The sequence below is a fragment of the Capra hircus genome, chromosome 16 (genome assembly GCF_001704415.2).
Source record: "Capra hircus breed San Clemente chromosome 16, ASM170441v1, whole genome shotgun sequence".
Lineage (NCBI taxonomy): Eukaryota > Metazoa > Chordata > Mammalia > Artiodactyla > Bovidae > Capra > Capra hircus.
Genome location: NC_030823.1, coordinates 5,025,685 through 5,044,280, shown reverse-complemented (window position 1 = coordinate 5,044,280; position 18,596 = coordinate 5,025,685). Strand labels below are relative to the sequence as shown.

The 18,596-nt window shown below is 37.9% G+C and overlaps 1 protein-coding gene across 3 annotated transcripts in view; it reads left to right on the top strand.

Moving 5' to 3' along the window:
• Positions 1-1,499, top strand: part of LOC102184713 (complement factor H) — a 73,851-nt gene extending 72,352 nt beyond the window's left edge. For all 3 annotated transcript variants that reach the window (XM_018060139.1, XM_018060138.1, XM_018060137.1), the window contains 2 exons: positions 470-652; positions 1,085-1,499. In XM_018060139.1, the coding sequence (XP_017915628.1) occupies positions 470-652; positions 1,085-1,281 (380 nt within the window). In that variant the 3' untranslated portion in view covers positions 1,282-1,499. The remainder of the gene's footprint in view (positions 1-469; positions 653-1,084) is intronic.

The window sequence follows — 18,596 nt, the reverse complement described above, 5'->3', positions numbered from 1 at the left end:
GAGTTTGTCTTATTCATCCCAAAGCTACACAGTGATATTTTTGAAGTGATATTTTACATAGTCACTTTAAGTAAAGTGGGTATTTATAATATCCCTTTCTACTGTTTTCATTTTATTTTTTCCAGTGTCTATACTTGCTACTGGCACTACACCCTCAAAATGAAAAAGTTGCACATATCAAACTTTTATCTTAGCTACCCATATTCCCAGCATATACTCTGAAAGAAAATATGTTTGAACATCAGTTCACTGCAAAGCAGACATATTTGTTAAAGTACTATATGTGCTTCCATGGTGGTAAAATAAGGTCTTAAAATGTGTATTTCTGTTTTAGTGATTAAAATTCCTTCTATAAATAATTTCTTTCATCAGAAATCTTAAGTTTTCATACGACATATTTGGCTTCATTTTTATTTGCTTAAAACTGTCAGTGTTGTCTTTGAATAAAACAAACGCCATTATTTTTTAGACTCTCAAGGAAAATGTGGGCCTCCCCCACCAATAGACAATGGAGACATTACCTCACTCCTGCAATCAGTATATCCTCCAGGATATACTGCTGAGTACCAGTGTCAGCTCTACTACGAACTTAGGGGAAACAGAAACATAGTATGTCAGAATGGAGAGTGGTCAGAACCACCAAAATGCTTAGGTAAATGCTTTAAACTTCTCTTGGATCCTAGGATAATCCTTGTACACAGCATAATGTTTAACTGTTTATAATAGAGATTTTATGGATTAAATAACAACGAGTTAATGCTTGCACACCAAGCATTAATACCTGTATATAGAAATAAAGTTATAAAATTTCATGTTCAAGCACAATGGCTCCTTTATGAAAGCTCTTCATATGATAACTGACATTATGAATCTTATAACATTTAATGATTACACTAACAAAATATCTCATTTTTATAACATTAATTTTTTAAATATGATGAAACCTACATTGTGCATTTTCAGTGTATTGGTTTGGAAAAGGTTTGAGGAAGAATTTTTGGACCAACGTTCTTGAAACCCTGAAATTCTGTAGAAAGTATTTGCATATTACTCAAAGGTTTATGTTTATTTTCTTTAATTTTAGAGGCATGTGTAATTTCAGAAGAAACAATGAAAAAACATCACATACAGTTAAGATGGAAACATGATACAAAACTTTACTATAAAACAGAGGATACTATTGAATTTACGTGTGAATATGGTTATCATCAACTGACACCAAAACATACATTTCGAACAACTTGTCGGGAAGGAAAGGTGGTGTATCCTCAATGTGGGTAAAACATAGACTAAATGCAGTTGTAAAACTGAAATATGTATATGTATTCAGATTTTTCCTTATTAATTCAATTCTGTTTATTTTATCAAGTATTTTTAAACTCATCTTGAATCATAAATCAGATTTGTGTTAAATATTATGGGGACAATGTAATTGAGAGATGGGTCCAATGAATCACTTCTTAAAAGTACCTCATTAAACTTGGCAAATCAAAATATTATGTGCCCTGTTCATGAAACATTTACAGCAAGAAATGAGATTCAATCACTTCCATGCCTCCATCCATCCATCAGTTTCCTAACTTTCTTAAAGATTTCTCCATTACTTCTGAGGGTTTCTGAAACTCTGTTTTAGCATACAAGGGAAAAAAGTGTGGAACGAAATGGAAAACATTCAAAATATTGATAATATCACTTAACAAACATATAAAAGCAAACAATGTCATATTTAAGTCAACAATTAAATATAAGAAGTTTATCTTACTTTTGCTCATCTATCAATAGATGAATAAACCAAAAATGATGAAACACATAATATTTTTAGTTCAGTTCAGTCACACAGTAGTTTCTGACTCTTTGTGACCCCATGCACTGCAGTATTCCAGGCCTCCCTGTCCATCAGCAACTCCCGGAGCTTACTCAAACTCATGTCCATTGAGTCAATGATGCCATCCAAGCATCTCATCCTCTGTTGTCCTCTTCTCCTCCCTCCTTCAATTTTTCCCTGCATGAGGGTCTTTTCAAAGGAGTCAGCTCTTCACATCAGGTGGCCAGTATATTGGAGCTTCAGCTTCAGCGTCAGTTCTCCCAGTGAACATTCAGGACTGATTTCCTTTAGGCTGGACTGGTTGGATCTCTTAATATTTTACAAGATGCTTATCTAAGTACACATAATTCAAATAAAGAACAATGACAATCACATTGCATAACTACTATAACACGGCATATAAGTGATTTAAAAATTCAACATTAAATACATACACACACATAAAGACACTCTGCTTTAAACACAGAATAACTTTTTTTTTTTTGGTTTATTTTTTATTTTATTTTTTTTAGTTTTTTATTTTTTAAATTTTAAAATCTTTAATTCTTACATGCGTTCCCAAACATGAACCTCCCTCCCACCTCCCTCCCCACAACATCTCTCTGGGTCATCCCCATGCACCAGCCCCAAGCATGCTGTATCCTGCGTCAGACATAGACTGGCGATTCAATTCTTACATGATAGTATACATGTTAGAATGCCATTCTCCCAAATCATCCCACCCTCTCCCTCTCCCTCTGAGTCCAAAAGTCCGTTTTACCCATCTGTGTCTTTTTTCCTGTCTTGCATACAGGGTCGTCATTGCCATCTTCCTAAATTCCATATATATGTGTCAGTATACTGTATTGGTGTTTTTCTTTCTGGCTTACTTCTCTCTGTATAATCGGCTCCAGTTTCATCCATTTCATCAGAACTGATTCAAATGAATTCTTTTTAACGGCTGAGTAATACTCCATTGTGTATATGTTCCACAGCTTTCTTATCCATTCATCTGCTGATGGACATCTAGGTTGTTTCCATGTCCTGGCTATTATAAACAGTGCTGCGATGAACATTGGGGTACATGTGTCTCTTTCAATTCTGGTTTCCTCGGTGTGTATGCCCAGCAGTGGGATTGCTGGGTCATAAGGTAGTTCTATTTGCAATTTTTTAAGGAATCTCCAGACTGTTCTCCATAGTGGCTGTACTAGTTTGCATTCCCACCAAACCCTTTTCTCCACACCCTCTCCAGCATTTATTGCTTGCAGATTTTTGAATAACTTTTTATAGAAAAATATTGTCAAGAAATGCAAGAAACTAGTATAGCTAGAGTTGAATTCACAGATAATCGGTGTAAAAGGTGTTTCACTTCTTTTTACTTACATGAATTCTTGATTTTTTTCTGTCTTCAGTGTATATCAACTTTGAACCTCAAAATAGTTTCTAAAATAAATATGGAAAATGACACAACAGGAGCTTTAGAGACTAATTTGGTAATAAATTCCAGGTCTAGTAACGTTTTCCTGATTTTGCTGGTACAGAGCACTTTAGAAACATTCACCACCAGTCTGAAAGATGATTTTTATGTTCACACATTTTCAACAGCATATTAAGCTTAAATCAGTTAACTATAAACATTTTAAATTTCTAAATATCATAAAAATTTTATTATTAAAATAGATTTAAATAATCAAGCTACAATATTTAAGATGATATCTTATTACTTTGTACTGCATCAAGTGACCTTGTTAGTCTAAGAAGCATGGCCATTAGCATTGGTGCTAATTGATTTAAATCTGAATTGCTGGTAACAGCTGGTTTTCTCACCCTTAGATAAAATTGTTACAGTTGACAAGTTATCTTTGCTGTAAATGTTAACATGTTTGCAGATAATATTTCTCCAAATTTTTCAACTAATCGTTGTAGAATCTATTTATGACCCAAGGCTGCAAATGGTTATTTCACTGTTGTCTAGAAAATGGTGATTTTTAAAGATCAGTTCTATCATTTTTCTACATTTATTGTCATTCTGTGTAAAGAGATGAGTGTTAATTTACAGACTTTGTTCATAATCACTTTCACCTAAAACGTTTTAGCAAATCTTTAAAATAATTTGTTTTTAAATAATTTGTAGTTGACATATAGTTAATTTACAAGTTTCAGGTGTATAACACAGAGATCCACAATTTTTAAAGATTATACTGTATTTAGAGGGCTTCCCTGGTGGCTTAGAGGTTAAAGCATCCACCTGGAATGCGGGAGATCCGGGTTCGATCCCTGGGTCGGGAAGATCCCCTGGAGAAGGAAAATGGCAACCCACTCCAGTACTCTTGCCTGGAGAATCCCAAGGAAGGAGCCTGGTGGGCTACAGTCCATGGGGTTGCAGAGTCGGACACGACTGAGCGACTTCCCTATATTATATTTAGAGTTATTGTAAAATATTGGTTATGCTTCCTGTGTTGTATGGTATGTCCTTGGAGATTCTATTTTATACATAATACCTCTTAATCAAATACGCCTATTGTCCCTCCCAGCTTCCTTCTTCCCACTGGCAACCAGTTGCTCTTTATCTGTATCTGTGAGTCTGTTGCTGTTTTGTTATATTCATTCATTTTTTCTGTTGTTTTTATATTTTTATTTTTATTTATTTTACTTTACAATAGTGTATTGGTTTTGCCATACATTCATTATTAAATTTATTTTTAAAATATAAGTTCATTTATTTTAATAGGAAGCTAATTACTTTACAATATTGGTTTTGCCATACATCAACATGAATCTGCCACGGGTGCACACATGTTTCCCATCCTGAACCCCCCTCCAACCTCCCTCCTCGTATCATCCCTCTGGGTCATCCCAGTACACTAGCCCCAAGTATCCTGTATCCTGCATTGAACCTGGACTGGTGATTTGTTTCATATATGATATTATACATTTTTCAGTGTCATTCTCCCAAATCATCCCACCCTCTTCCTCTCCCACAGAGTCCAAAAGACTGTTCTATACATCTGTGTCTCTTTTGCTGTCTCACATACAGGGTTATCATTACCATCTTTCTAAATTCCGTATATATGTGTTAGTATACTGTATTGGTGTTTTTCTTTCTGGCTTACTTCACTCTGTATAATCGGCTCCAGTTTCATCCACCTCATTAAAACTGATTCAAATGTATTCTTTTTAGTGGCTGAGTAATACTCCATTGTGTATATGTACCACATCTTTCTTATCCATTCATCTGCTGATGGGCATCTGGGTTGCTTCCATGTCCTGGCTATTATAAACAGTGCTGTGATGAACATTGGGATACACGTGTCTCTTTCAATTAATTTTTTTAAATTCCACATATAAGTGATATCATATGGTACTTGTATTTCTCTGTATGACATATTTCACAAAGAATAATACCTTCTAAGTCTAATCACTATGCATAAAATAGCAAAAATTCATTCTTGTTTATGGTTACTTTAATCCCTTGTGTAAATACATACATATACATATATATATGTGTGTGTGTGTATGTATATATATATATATATATATACACATAATTAGTGGTTTGAGTTAAATCTACTATAAAGATAACGAAAGCATCATATCCCTTATCAGTGTAGTCCTGGTTATTGAAGGTAAGCTAGGGAATAGGAGATTAAAATTTGATTCATATTCATCCATATTTATATGCTTACACTGAATAAGAAGTATTAATTTCCAAGCTGTGATGGTCTTTGACTAAGCATATTTGAAGGTTTTGTTTTTAAAGAAGTCGAAAAAGAGCTGTGGAGTCTAGCTTATTTTGCATGCATCTGGTGTGCAGGTGTGGGAGGTGAAACAGTGGAACTGTTTTACAATTGTCCCAGTATTTCAGAAGGCCACTTATACATAAAATTTGTTACAATTTTCTTCTTAGTCTTTTCTTAATTGTACTAAGATAGCTAGTATTTTTGGAAAACATAGAGTGAAAAAATATATATCTATAAATATGTACCTCTAGGAGATGAAGTTAAAAGAAAGCATCATCACTTGAGGTACTAGAGGATAGACTATGATCTGGCACCTTAAATAAGTACTAGAGAGGAGAATCTAGACATATTTTGTAAGTCTGCAATGTGAAACACCAGGGGAAAAAGGATTACATAAAAAATGCAAGTCTGGAAAAAATAATGAAGAGTGAGTCTAAGGAAGTAACCTGGACAGTAAGAACACAAATTATTTTTTTCAATTTCAGTGAAAAGTTATGATTTTCTAAGCTAAAAATGAGATGAGCATGTACTATGCATGTGTCATTACATGCAAGTATGAGAATCGTGAACAAATCTCAGACTTTTTATTTTAAAAATGAATTTTATTGCAGCATAGTTGGTTTATAATGTGTAGTATCAGATGCATTGCAAAGTTAAAGATGTACACTTTTTTAAGATACAGTTTTTTAAGATTCTTTTCCCATATAGGCTGTAACAGAGTATGGAGTAGAGTTCCCTGTCTTACATGGTAGGTCCTTATTTGTCATCTATTTTATATATAGTAGTCTGTATATGTCAAACTTCTTTTTTTTTTAAATTAAAGAATTATGAACAGATCCTACACACAGTCAATTCACTTTGGGAGATGTGGCCTTATCCACATACTAAGATGCAAATGTACAGCCCAAGTCTAAGGACAAGAAGGAAATTTAGGTTTACATTAATGCCTTATGAGAAATCAATCTTTTAAATCCATCAAGGATAATTAAGTCTAAGATATTTTATTAATTATGAAAATATATTGAATAAAATAAAATGGTTTCAGAATCACTCTTAAAAGTAATTATTTTTAATGGAGGAATTGAGTTGCACAGAGTTGAAGAAATTTTGACCCATGTATACAGTTGTATAAGCATCATCTAGTCAAAATACAGGCTGTTGTGCATTCAGCCATGTCTGACTGTGCGACCCTATGGACTGTAGGCTGCCAGGCTCCTGGATCGATGGGACTCTCCAGGCAAGAATACTGCAGTTGGTTGCCATTTCCTCCTCCTGGTGATCTTCCCCACTCAGAGATCAAACCTACGCTCTTACATCTCCTGCATTGGCCGGCAGGTTCTGTACCAGTAGCACCATCTGTTCAATAACCCCAGAAGAATCTTCTGCAGGCAATCCTCTTCATCAAACCCTAACCTCTGAGAACCATTAAGTTGGCTTCTGTGACTGTAGTTTTGCCTTTTCTGAAAAGAACAGCCACAATCTGGGAATAATCTAAGTGTCACAAAATGATCGCATCTTAACTTGATTACATCTGTTAGACTTTTAGGTCTTGCCTGTAAGGATTCTAAAAACTCTTTTGAGGACACTGTTTGACACATAACAGTGCACATTGCAGCCTCTCAGCTTCCTGTCTTTCCCAAGTGTCAAATATATTCACTAAATCCCAACATCTCCCAAAGTTTTCACCCTTTTCAGTGTCAACTCTAAGGCCCAAATTTTATTAAATGTCTTCCAAATAGTTATGGGTGAGACGCAGTTTCTTGTCCATCCTTGGGCAAAATTCCTATTCATGTGTGACCCTATGAACCAGAAAACAAGAAATGTGCTTCCAAAGTACAATGTTAATACATACATAGAATAGACATCACCATTCAAAAATGGAGAAAGATAAAGAAAAAATGAGTCTCAAGTTTAAACTCAAACCCCATGAGGAGAAATCTCATTAGATTCCAATTGAAAGGACACATTTCTATGAAAAAAAAAAAAAAAGCCAATGGGGAAAGCCACAACTTTTCAACCCACCAAAGAAGTGAGCCTACTTTCTCAGCTGAAAGAAGCTCTGTTATCAGAGCTCTACCTTTGGAGGCATTCTTCTTTTATGTGTATGATGCCTGTCCCTTTCAGTCCATGCTGAATGCATTTCTGCTGGTATAAAGTTCTCAAAAACCTTTTCTGTCTCTTGTGCTTTAATACGTATAAGTTCTCAGCCATGTGGATAAAACACAGATCATCCCTGGATAACAGCATCTCTATCTCTGTCTTGTGCTGTGCCATGCTAAGTAGCTTCAGTCGTGTCCAACTCTCTGTGATGCCAGGGACTGTAGCCTGACCGGGTCCTCTGTCCATGGGATTCTCTAAGCAACAATACTAGAGTGGGTTGTGATTTCCTTCCCCAGGGGATTTTCTCAACCCAGGAATCAAATGCCCATCTTTTAAGTCTCCTGCATTGTCATGCAGGCTCTTTACCATTAGCTCCACTGAGAAATTTTGAATTATCTCCCATTGACTTCTTAATGACTGGTGATTCATTCTTCCACTTACAACTCGTCTCATGTATTTTATGCAAGCAGCGAGAAGAAATTAGATGAATCTTCCATAATTGGGTTGGCAGTCTTCTGAACTAAATATCCAAGTTCACCTTGGATATTTTGTATAGTGGTTAATTTTGTATCAAGTTGGCCAGGTTATAGTACTCAGTAGTTTGGTCAAACCAGTTTGGCTGTTTCTCTGAAAGCATCTTAAAGACATGATTAACATTTAATCACAAACTTTAAATAAAGTAAATTACCTTTCATAACATGGGTATACTTCATCCATTCTGTTGAAAGTTTTAAGATAAAACACTGAGCTCCTTCCAGGAAAAAGGAGCTCTGCCTCTCAAGGCTTCCAAAGTAAAAACTGCAACACACACCCTTCCTGAATTTTCCAGGCTGCCACCTACCATGCAGGTTTCAGACCTACCAGTCTTCACAATCACATGAGCCAGATCCTTAAAACAAATCTCAATCTGTGTGTGTGTGTGTGTGTGTGTGTGTGTGTGTGTGTGTGTGCGTGTGTGTGTGTGGTGGGGAGTTTGGGAACTCTGTATTTTCTGCTCACATTTGCTATGAACCTAAACCTGCTTTAAAACATAGAGTTCAATTTTTAATGAAGTAATTTCTAGAATAATGTGTATGATTTCTTAATCCATTCTCCACTATAGTCTTCTTTATTTTAGTGTTAGGAAATTGCAGTTTGTATCTGGAGATATGACTTGCTAGTGAGGATTACGATTCTATCTTCCCTTGAAGTTTGTATCCCCAGGAATGTTTAGTAGTAAGATAATTGCCTAAGAAGATATCAAATTAAGAAAAACTAAGTTTTAGTAACAACTGAATACTTATCAATACTACATTTCAAGATATTGTATAATTAACATGCGTGATCTTCACAAAGGGCCTTATTACTGGGTATGGTGGTGGTTTAACTGCTAAGTCATGTCTGACTCTTGTGACTGTATGGACTGTAGAATGTCAAGCTCTTCTGTCCATGGAATTCTCCACGCAAGAATACTGGAGTGGGTTGCCATTTCCTTCTCCAGGAGATCTTTGCAACCCACGAACTGATCCTGGGTCTCCTGCATTGCAGGCAGATTCTTTACTAATGAGCTATGAGGGAAGACGATAGAAAGGAAGCTCATATACTGAGTATATGATTGTAGATATTTCACAGATGAGATGGAAGCCACACAACTCATAGTATATCACTGAAGACCTCACATCTATCCCATTGTTATGACACAACTTAAATTCTTATTAGTCTGTCTCTAAATACTGTGCCATTTACAAAAATGTTATGCTACTTCTTAAATGCACTGGATATTTTATATAGAATTCTACACAATTTTATATAATACAGCAACACATAAAAAGAAGTAGAAAAAAATGCAAAGGAGTAAGATGGGGAGGTTTCCAGCTTCCCCACAAATACACCAAAAACTCATCAAGATATTGAACAATGCTTACAAAGCAGCCTCTAAGAGACAGCAGAAGACCCCAGGTGCCTCCAGGGTGGCAAGCTAAGCTCACTGGAATGAGGTGGGACAAAAGATAAGACATAAAAAATGAAAGGAAGAGATGGAGAATTTCAGGATGGGAGATTGTGCCTGAGACGGAACCACTGAAGTGGGAGCATTGAGTCCAAGATCCGAGACTGCTAATGAACTCCTAACTGCACCACCCCACCCCCCATGGAAATTAAGGAAATTAATTACTGATAAAATCCATGAAGGCCTAGAACTGTAAACAGAGCCTGGTATCACTGGGCTGCCAATGGCATACCCTGCAGGATACCTTACCCAATCAAGTCGCAAGACAAAAACACAAAAACAATATCAGCCACAAGATTCCCACAGACACTCCAAATTATATCGCCTCACACAGCCTTCTCCATCAGGAAAAAAAAAAATAAATAAATAAAACAACTCACTTCCTCCACTTTAACACAGACTCAGGTCACCCCTAACAAGAAATCAACACAAACCACTGAAACAACCTTTTCCACTGAAAGCAAAAACCAAAAGGAAGAAGGGATTCACCCCTAAAATCTGGGAAAAGGAGACTTCAAATGGAGCAAGTTAGAAAATAAATACATAGATAAATAAATAAGTAAAGACACAGAAATATAGGACAAATGAAGAAACAAAGTAGAAACTCACAAGGCCAAATAAAGAAAGAGGAAATAAGCAAACTACCTGAAAAATAATTCAGAATAATGACAGTAAAGATGTTCCAAAGCCTCAAAAATAGGATGTAGAATATGCAAGAAGCAATTAACACAATTAATACAATTACCAAGGATGTAGAAGAAATAAAGAATAAATAATGAAGAGAGATGAATAACACATTACTGAAATTAAAAATACTCTAGAAGGAACCAATAGTAGAGTAACTGAGGTATAAGAACAGATAAGTGAGCTAGAGGACAGATTGGGAAAAATAACTGCTGAAGAGAAAAATAAAGGAAAAATAATGAGAAGAAACTGATGACAGTATTAAACTCACCAGTGTTTGAGTTAATAGGGGTCTCAGAAGAAGAACAGAAAAAGAAAGGCATTGAGAACATTTTTGAGGAGATTATAGTTGAAAATTTCCTCAACATGGGAAAGGAAATAGTCAATCAAGTCCAAGAAGCACAGAGTCTAATACAGGATAAACCCCAGGAGAAAGATGTTGAGACACATACTAATCAAGCTAACAGATATTAAACACAAAGATTAAAAGCACTAAGTATAAAACACAATATTAAAAACATCAAGGGAAGATAAACAAATAACATACAATGGAAAGCCCATACAAGTAACAGCAGATCTTTCTGCAAGCCAGCAGAAACTCTGCAAGCCGGAAGGTAATGTCAGGATATATTTAAAATACTGAAAGGGAAAAAAAAAAAAATCTACCGGCAAGTCTACTCTATCTAGTAAGGATCTCATTCAAAACTGATGGAGAAATCAAAGCTTTACAGAAAAGCAAATTTTAAGAGAATTTAGGACCACCAATCCAGCATTACAACAAATACTAAAGGGACTTATTTTATATAAGTCGTAAACAAAAGAGAAAGGAAAGACCTACAAAAACAATTAAGAAAATGTCAATAGAAACATATATCAATAATTACTTTAAATGTAAATGAATTAAATTTTCCAACCAAAAGATATAGACTAGACGAATGGATAAAAAAACAAGACCCATATATTTGCTGCCTAGAAGAGACCCATTTCAGACCTAGAGACAAATACAGATTGAAAGCAAAAGGATGGAAAATGATACCCATGCAAATGGAAATCAAAAGAGGCCAGAGTGGCAATTCTCATTTCAGATATAATACACTTTAAAGTAAAGAATATTGCCAGAGATAAAAAGGACTGTATATAATGATCAAGGGATCAATCTGAAAAGAACACAACAACTGTAAATATCTACGTATCCAACATAGAAGCACCTCCTTGCATGAGGCAAATACTAAGAGATATAAAAATGGAGCTCAAGAATAGCAAAATAGTAGTAGTGGCTTTAACACCCTGCTTATACCAATGGACAGAGCATGAGAAACAGAAAACCAAGAAAACACAAACCTTAAATGAAACATTAAGCCATTTGGGTTAATTGATATCTTCAGAAATTTCCATCCAAAAATGAAGAAGAATACACTTTCTTCTCAAGTGCACATGGAACATTCATTCTCCATGATAGGCCAGAGCTTGGGCCACAAATCATGCCTCAGTACATTTCAGGAAATTGAAATCATGCCAAACAACTTCTCTGACCACAATGCTATGAGACTAGATATCAATTACAGGGAAAGAACTGCAAAAAAACACAAAAACAAGGATAATAAGCAATACATTTCTAAATAATAAAGAGGTTACTGAAGAGATCAGAAGGGAAATCAAAAGATTCATAGAAAGAAATGACAACAAAAACACAATGACCCAAATCCTATGGGATGCAGCAAAGCAGTTCTAAGAGGGAAGTGTATAGCAATACAATCCTACTTGAAGATACAAGAAAGTTGTAAAATAGACAACCTAACTGTACACTTAAATCAGCCTGTAAAAGAACAATAGCAACAACAACAAAAAGCCAAAAATAGTAAATGGAAATAAATTATAAGGATCAGAGCAGAAATAAATGAAAAAGAACTGAAGGGAGGCAGTCCTAAGATGGCAGAGGAATAGGACGGGGAGACCACTTTCTCCCCAACAAATTCATGGAGAGGACATTTTAACACTGAGCAAATTCCACAAAATAATTTCTGAATGCTGGCAGAGGACATCAGGCACCCAGAAAGGCAACCTATTGTCTTCAAAAGGAGGTAGGAGAAAATATAAAAGACAAAAAGAGAGACAAAAGAGGTAAGGACTGAGATCTGCCCCAGGAAGGGAGTTTTAAAAAAGAAAGAAGTTTCCAAACACTAGGAAACACTCACCATAGGTCTGGGAAGAGTCTTGTAGGGCAAGACTCAGAGGGCAACATAACCTGGAGGAAAAAAAATAAATAAATAATTAAAACCCACAGATTATGTGCCAATGGCAACTCCCAGAGGAGAAGCAGCCCAGAGGCTCGCATCTGCCATTAGCAAGCAGGGTCTGGACAGGGAGGCACCGGCTGCATTGCTTAGGGTAAGGCCTGGGCCTGATGCCTTGAGGGCATCAGGAAACTAACGTGAGAAAGCAACCCAGACTGTGAGATAGCCAGAGAGAGACAGAAAAAGAGAGAGAGAGAGACAGAAAAAGAGAGAGAGAGAGAGAAACTATCCCATGCAAAGCCCTAACTTAAGACTCTGCCAGGCTCGCTCACAGAACAGAGAACTAAGCAGAGCTAGCGGACCGGCTCATCCCCCGCCAGAGACAGGCAGGCAGGGGGTGGGGGGCAACCAGAGCCAGAAGGGGGCAATGGTGGCCCCAGAGAGGCATCATCTACCAAACTGCAAGCAGGCTTTGTTGCTAACCAAGACTACTTGGGATCCTGGATGGTCAACATCTGCTGGGAGGGTTGCAGCCAGAGGTCAGCTCCCCAGAAGAGACACCCGGCACACCTGAGAAGGCGCGTCCACTGTACACTCAGAAAACCAAGCAGCTGGGACGGGGGAGGCGACAAGATGCACCCCCTACCTGGGGGTGACTGCGCTCACCAAGGACCTGGTCACCTGAGCTGCTCGGGCCTGGGAAGGGCACCAAACGCAGGCCCAACCAAGTCTGCGCCTTTGTGGAGCACCCGAAAACCTGAGCCTGAGCAACTTAGACCTGGGAAGTAAATGCAATCCAGGGCCCACCTCAGATAGTTCCCGGCAGAGCAACATAGAGCCTGAGAAGTGTAGAATGAAAGCACACACGCAGCGAGCGGGGGCAAACCCAGGGCGGCTGAAACCCTGTGAGCACTTCCCATACACGCCAGTGGTATTTGTCTGCAGTGTTGCTCCCTCCCAACAGCACGACTAAATAAGTGAGCCTGAAAAAATGACCACCATCGCACCCTTGTGTCAGGGCAGAAATTAGACGCTGAAGAGACCAGTAAACAGAAAAAGCTAAAATAAACAGAGGGACCCACTTTGGAAGTGACAGGTGCAACAGATTAAAACCCTGTAGTCAGCTCCGACTACATAGGAAGGTGCCTATAGATCTTGAGAAGTATAAGCCAGACCAAGGAACTATCTGAAAATTAATTGACCCCATACTGTCCACAACAGCTCCAGAGAAATTCCTAGATATATTTTTACCATTATCATTTAAAAATTTTTTTTAATTTTTTAATATAAATTTATTTATTTTAATTGGAGGTTTATTACTTTAAATATTATATTGGTTTTGCCATACATCAACATGAAACCACAACAGGCATACACGTTTTTGTATGTATGGTTTTGCCATGCATCAACATGAATCTGCCACAGGTATACCCAAATTTCACAATTTGTATGGAGACACAGAAGACCCCCAAAAGCCAAAGTAATTTTAAGAAAGAAGAATACACATTATAGAGAAATGCAAATAAAACTACAATGAAGTACCATCTCACAGCTGTCTGAATGGCTGCTATCCAAAAGTCCACAAGCAATAAATGCTGGAGAGGGTGTGGAGAAAAGGGAACCCTCTTACACTGTTGGTGGGAATGCAAACTAGTACAGCCAGGATGGAGAACAATGTGGAGATTCCTTAACAAATTGAAGATAGATCTGCCATATGACCCAGGAATCCCACTGCTGGGCATACACACAGAGGAAACCAGAATTGAAAGAGACATGTATACCCTAATGTTCATCACAGCACTGTTTATAATAACCAGGTCATGGAAGCAACCTAGATGTCCATCGGCAGATGAATGGATGAGAAAGTTGTGGTACATATGCACAATGGAATATTACTCAGCTATTAAAAAGAATGCATTTGAATCATTTATAATGAGGTGGATGAAACTGGAGCCTATTATACAGAGTGAAGTAAGTCAGAAAGAAAAACACCAATACAGTATACTAACTCATATATATGGAATTAGAAACATCGTAATGATAATCCCATATATAAGACAGCAAAAGAGACACAGATGTATAGAACAGTCTTTTGGACTATGTCGGAGAAGGTGAGGGTGGGATAATTTAAGAGAATATATTGAAACATGTATATTATCAGAGGTGAAGCAGATCATTAGTCCAGGTTTGATGAATGAGACAGGGTATTCAGGGCTGGTGCACTGGGATGACACAGAGGGATAGGATGGGGAGGGAGGTGTCAGAGGCGTTCAGGATGGGGAACACATGTAAACCCATGGATCATTCATGACAGTGTATAACAAAAACCACTACAATATTGTAAAGTAATTAGCCTCCAATTAAAATAAATAAAATTTTTAAAAAGAATGAAGAATAGAGCTAGAGGAATCAACTTGTATAATTTCATACTATAGTACAAATCTATAGTCATCCAAAGAGCATGGCACTGGCACAAAAACAGAAGGATAGACCAATGGAACAAGATAGAAAGCTGAGCGATAAACCCCTGCATCCATGGGCACCTTATCGCTGAAAAAGGAGGCAAGAATATACAATGGGAAAAATAATAGTTCTCCAATAACTGATGCTGGAAGAACTGGACAACAATGTGCAGAAGAATGAAATTAGAACACTTCATAACACTATACACAAAGATAAACACAAAATGGATAAAAACTAAATGTTTTCAATTTAAGACCAGACACTATAAAACTCTTAGAAGAACGCATAAACAGAATACTGTATGACATAAATCACAGCATGATCTTTCATGACTCACCTCCTAAAATAATGGAAATAAAACCAAAAAATAAATAAGTGGGACCTAGTTAAACTTATAAGATTTTTCACAGCAAAGGAATCTATAAACAAAGTGAAAAGACAATCCTCAGGATAGAACAAAATAATAGCAAAGGAAACAATTGCTGAATTATTATTTTCCAAAATATGCAAGTAGCTCATACAACTCAATACCAGAAAAACACACAAGCCCATCAGAAAGTGGGCAAAAGACCTAAACAGACATTTCCCCAAAGAAGACCTCAGTTCAGTTCAGTTCAGTTTAGTCACTCAGTCGTATGCGACTCTTTGCGACCCCATGAATTGCAGCATGCCAGGCCTCCCTGTCCATCATCAACTCCCAGAGCTCACTCAAACTGATGTCCATCGAGTCGGTGATGCCATCCAGCCATCTCTTCCTCTGTCATCCTGTTTTCCTCCTGCCCCCAGTCCCTTGCAGCATCAGAGACTTTTCCAATGAGTCAACTCTTCACATGAGGTGGCCAAAGTACTGGAGTTTCAGCTTTAGCATCATTCCTTCCAAAGAACACCTAGGACTGATCTCCTTTAGAATGGACTGGTTGGATCTCCTTGTAGTCCATGGGACTCTCAAAAGTCTTCTCCAACACTGCAGTTCAAAAGCATCAAAAAACCCATGAACATCATTCATTATTAGAGACATGCTAATCAAAGCTACTGTGAGATATCACCTCACACCAGACCAAATGGCCATAATCAAAAAATTCATAAAGAAGTGTTGAAGAGGGTCTGGAGAAAGGGAAATTTTCTGCACTTCTGGTGGGAATGTAAATTGACACAGCCACTATGGAAGATAGTATGGACATTCCTTAAAATAAAACTAGGAATAAAACCACCCTATGACCTAGCAATACCACTACTAGGCATATACCCTGAAGAAATCAAAACTACAAAAGACACCTGTGCCCCAGTGTTCATTGTAGCACTATACATGATAGACAATGCACGCAAACAACCTAGATATCCATCAACGGTTTAATAGACAAAGAAACGATGGTGCGTATATACAATGGAATACTACTCAGTCATAAAAAGGAGTGCATTTGAGTCAGTTCTAATGAGGTGGAAGAACCTAGAGTCTATTATACAGAGTGAAGTAAGTCAGAAAGAGAAAAACCTATATTGTATATTAATGTACTTATAAGTGTGGTACTGATGAACCTGTTCACAGAGCAGCAATGGAGATACAGACATAGAGAACAGGCTTATGGACAAGGGTGGGGGAGAAGAGGGAGAGGGTGATGAATGCAGAGAGCAGCATGGATGCATACACACTAACATATGTAAACAGATACCAACAGGAATTTGCTGTATGACTCCGGGAACACAAACCAGGGCTCTGTGACAACCTAGATGTGGTGGGAATGGGTGAGAGGTGGGAGGGAGATTCACGAGGGAGGGGATATATGTACAACTATGGTTACTTCATGTTGATGTATGACAGATTCAAGCCAATATTGTAATGCAATCATCAATCACTTAAAACAAATAAATATTTTTTAAAAAGAAAATAAGCAGGATGTTCTCCCCTAAAACTTTAAGAAGTGGCACAGTTCAGTTACTCATACAAGGTCAGCTGTCAGGTTTGCTGTTGATCAATCACTAACCAATGTCTGACTCTGTGACCCCATGGACTGTAGCACGCCAGGCTCCTCTGTCCTCTACTGTCGCCTGAAGTCTTTCATGTCCATTCAGTCTATGATGCTATCTAACCCATCTCATCCTCTGCCGCCCCATTCTTTTGTCTTCAGTCTTTCTCAGCATCAGGGTCTTTTCCAATGAGTCAGCTCTTTGCATCAGGTGGCCAGAGTACTGGAGCTTCAGCTTCAGCATCACTCCTTCCAATGAATATTCAGGATTGATTTCCTTTACAATTGACTGGTTTGATCTTATACTTCAAAGACTCTCAAGAGTCTTCTCCAGCACTGCAATTCAAAAGCATCATTTCCTCAGTGCTCAACTTTCTTTATGGTGCAACTCTCAGATCCATCCATGACTACTGGAAAAACCATAGCTTTGACTGAATGGGCCTTGTCTGGAATCTGATGTCTCTGTTTCAGTACACTGTCTCGATGACTGCAGCCATGAAATTAAAACATGCTTGCTCCTTTAAAGAGGGTTACAACAAACCTAGACAGGTGTCAAGTTAGTAAATGGTACTTAGGAAGGACAGGGAAGCCTGGTATGCTGCAGTCCATGGGGTTGCAAAGAGTCAGACACGACTGAGTGACTGAACAACAACAACCACAACAACCGCATATGAAGGAAACAGTGGGAGGGAAGACAAGAAGCTTAATTGAAACTGTCAAAAGTTCACTTCGTGAAACTGAACATTTTCAGTTACACACTTAGCTGTAAGTTTATTCCCACTGAGGACAAGTCTATTTGTTATCCCAACTGAAATATGCTATTCAAGTAGTTTGATGATCTTTTCTATCATGATGTGTATGTGTATGTTTTCCATACCTCCAAGCAATTCTCCAACACGAGCTGAGTATCCTACAATTTAGTACATACTAATACCATCTACCTGAAACAGCTTAGATCCCAGAGGTTAAGGGCTCAGTCCCACAAACATGCCCCCCGCCCACTTCAGAAGCCGATGACAAATCCATGTGACCCTGCACTCCTGGTCTAATCATTAAGATTGGAGGTAACTACAACTTCGTCTTCAGGTTCAGTTATTTTGCTAGTGTGGCCCATGGAACTCAAAAGAAACTCATTGGATTAACTCATGACCAGCCAGATGGAAAGGAGGCCCAGGGCAAGATGTGATAGAAGTTAATAGAAGACAGCAGGACCTACCAAGTTCAGAGCTTCCATTCTCTTCCAGGGCTCCACACTACCAGTTCCTCTAAGCTATGAGTCCTGGAGGTTCTCAGACTAACACATCACTTAGTTCAGTTCAGTCGCTCAGTCGTGTCCGACTCTTTGGGACTCCATGAATCGCAGCACGCCAGGCCTCCCTGTTCATCACCATCTCCCGGAGTTCACTCAGACTCACGTCCATCGAGTCAGTGATGCCATCCAGCCATCTCATCCTCTGTCATCTCCTTCTCCTCCTGCCCCCAATCCCTCCCAAAATCAGGGTCTTTTCCAATGAGTCAACACTTTGCATGAGGTGGCCAAAGTACTGGAGTTTCAGCTTCAGCATCAGTCCTTCCAATGAACACCCAGGACTGATCTCCTTTAGAATGGACTGGTTGAAT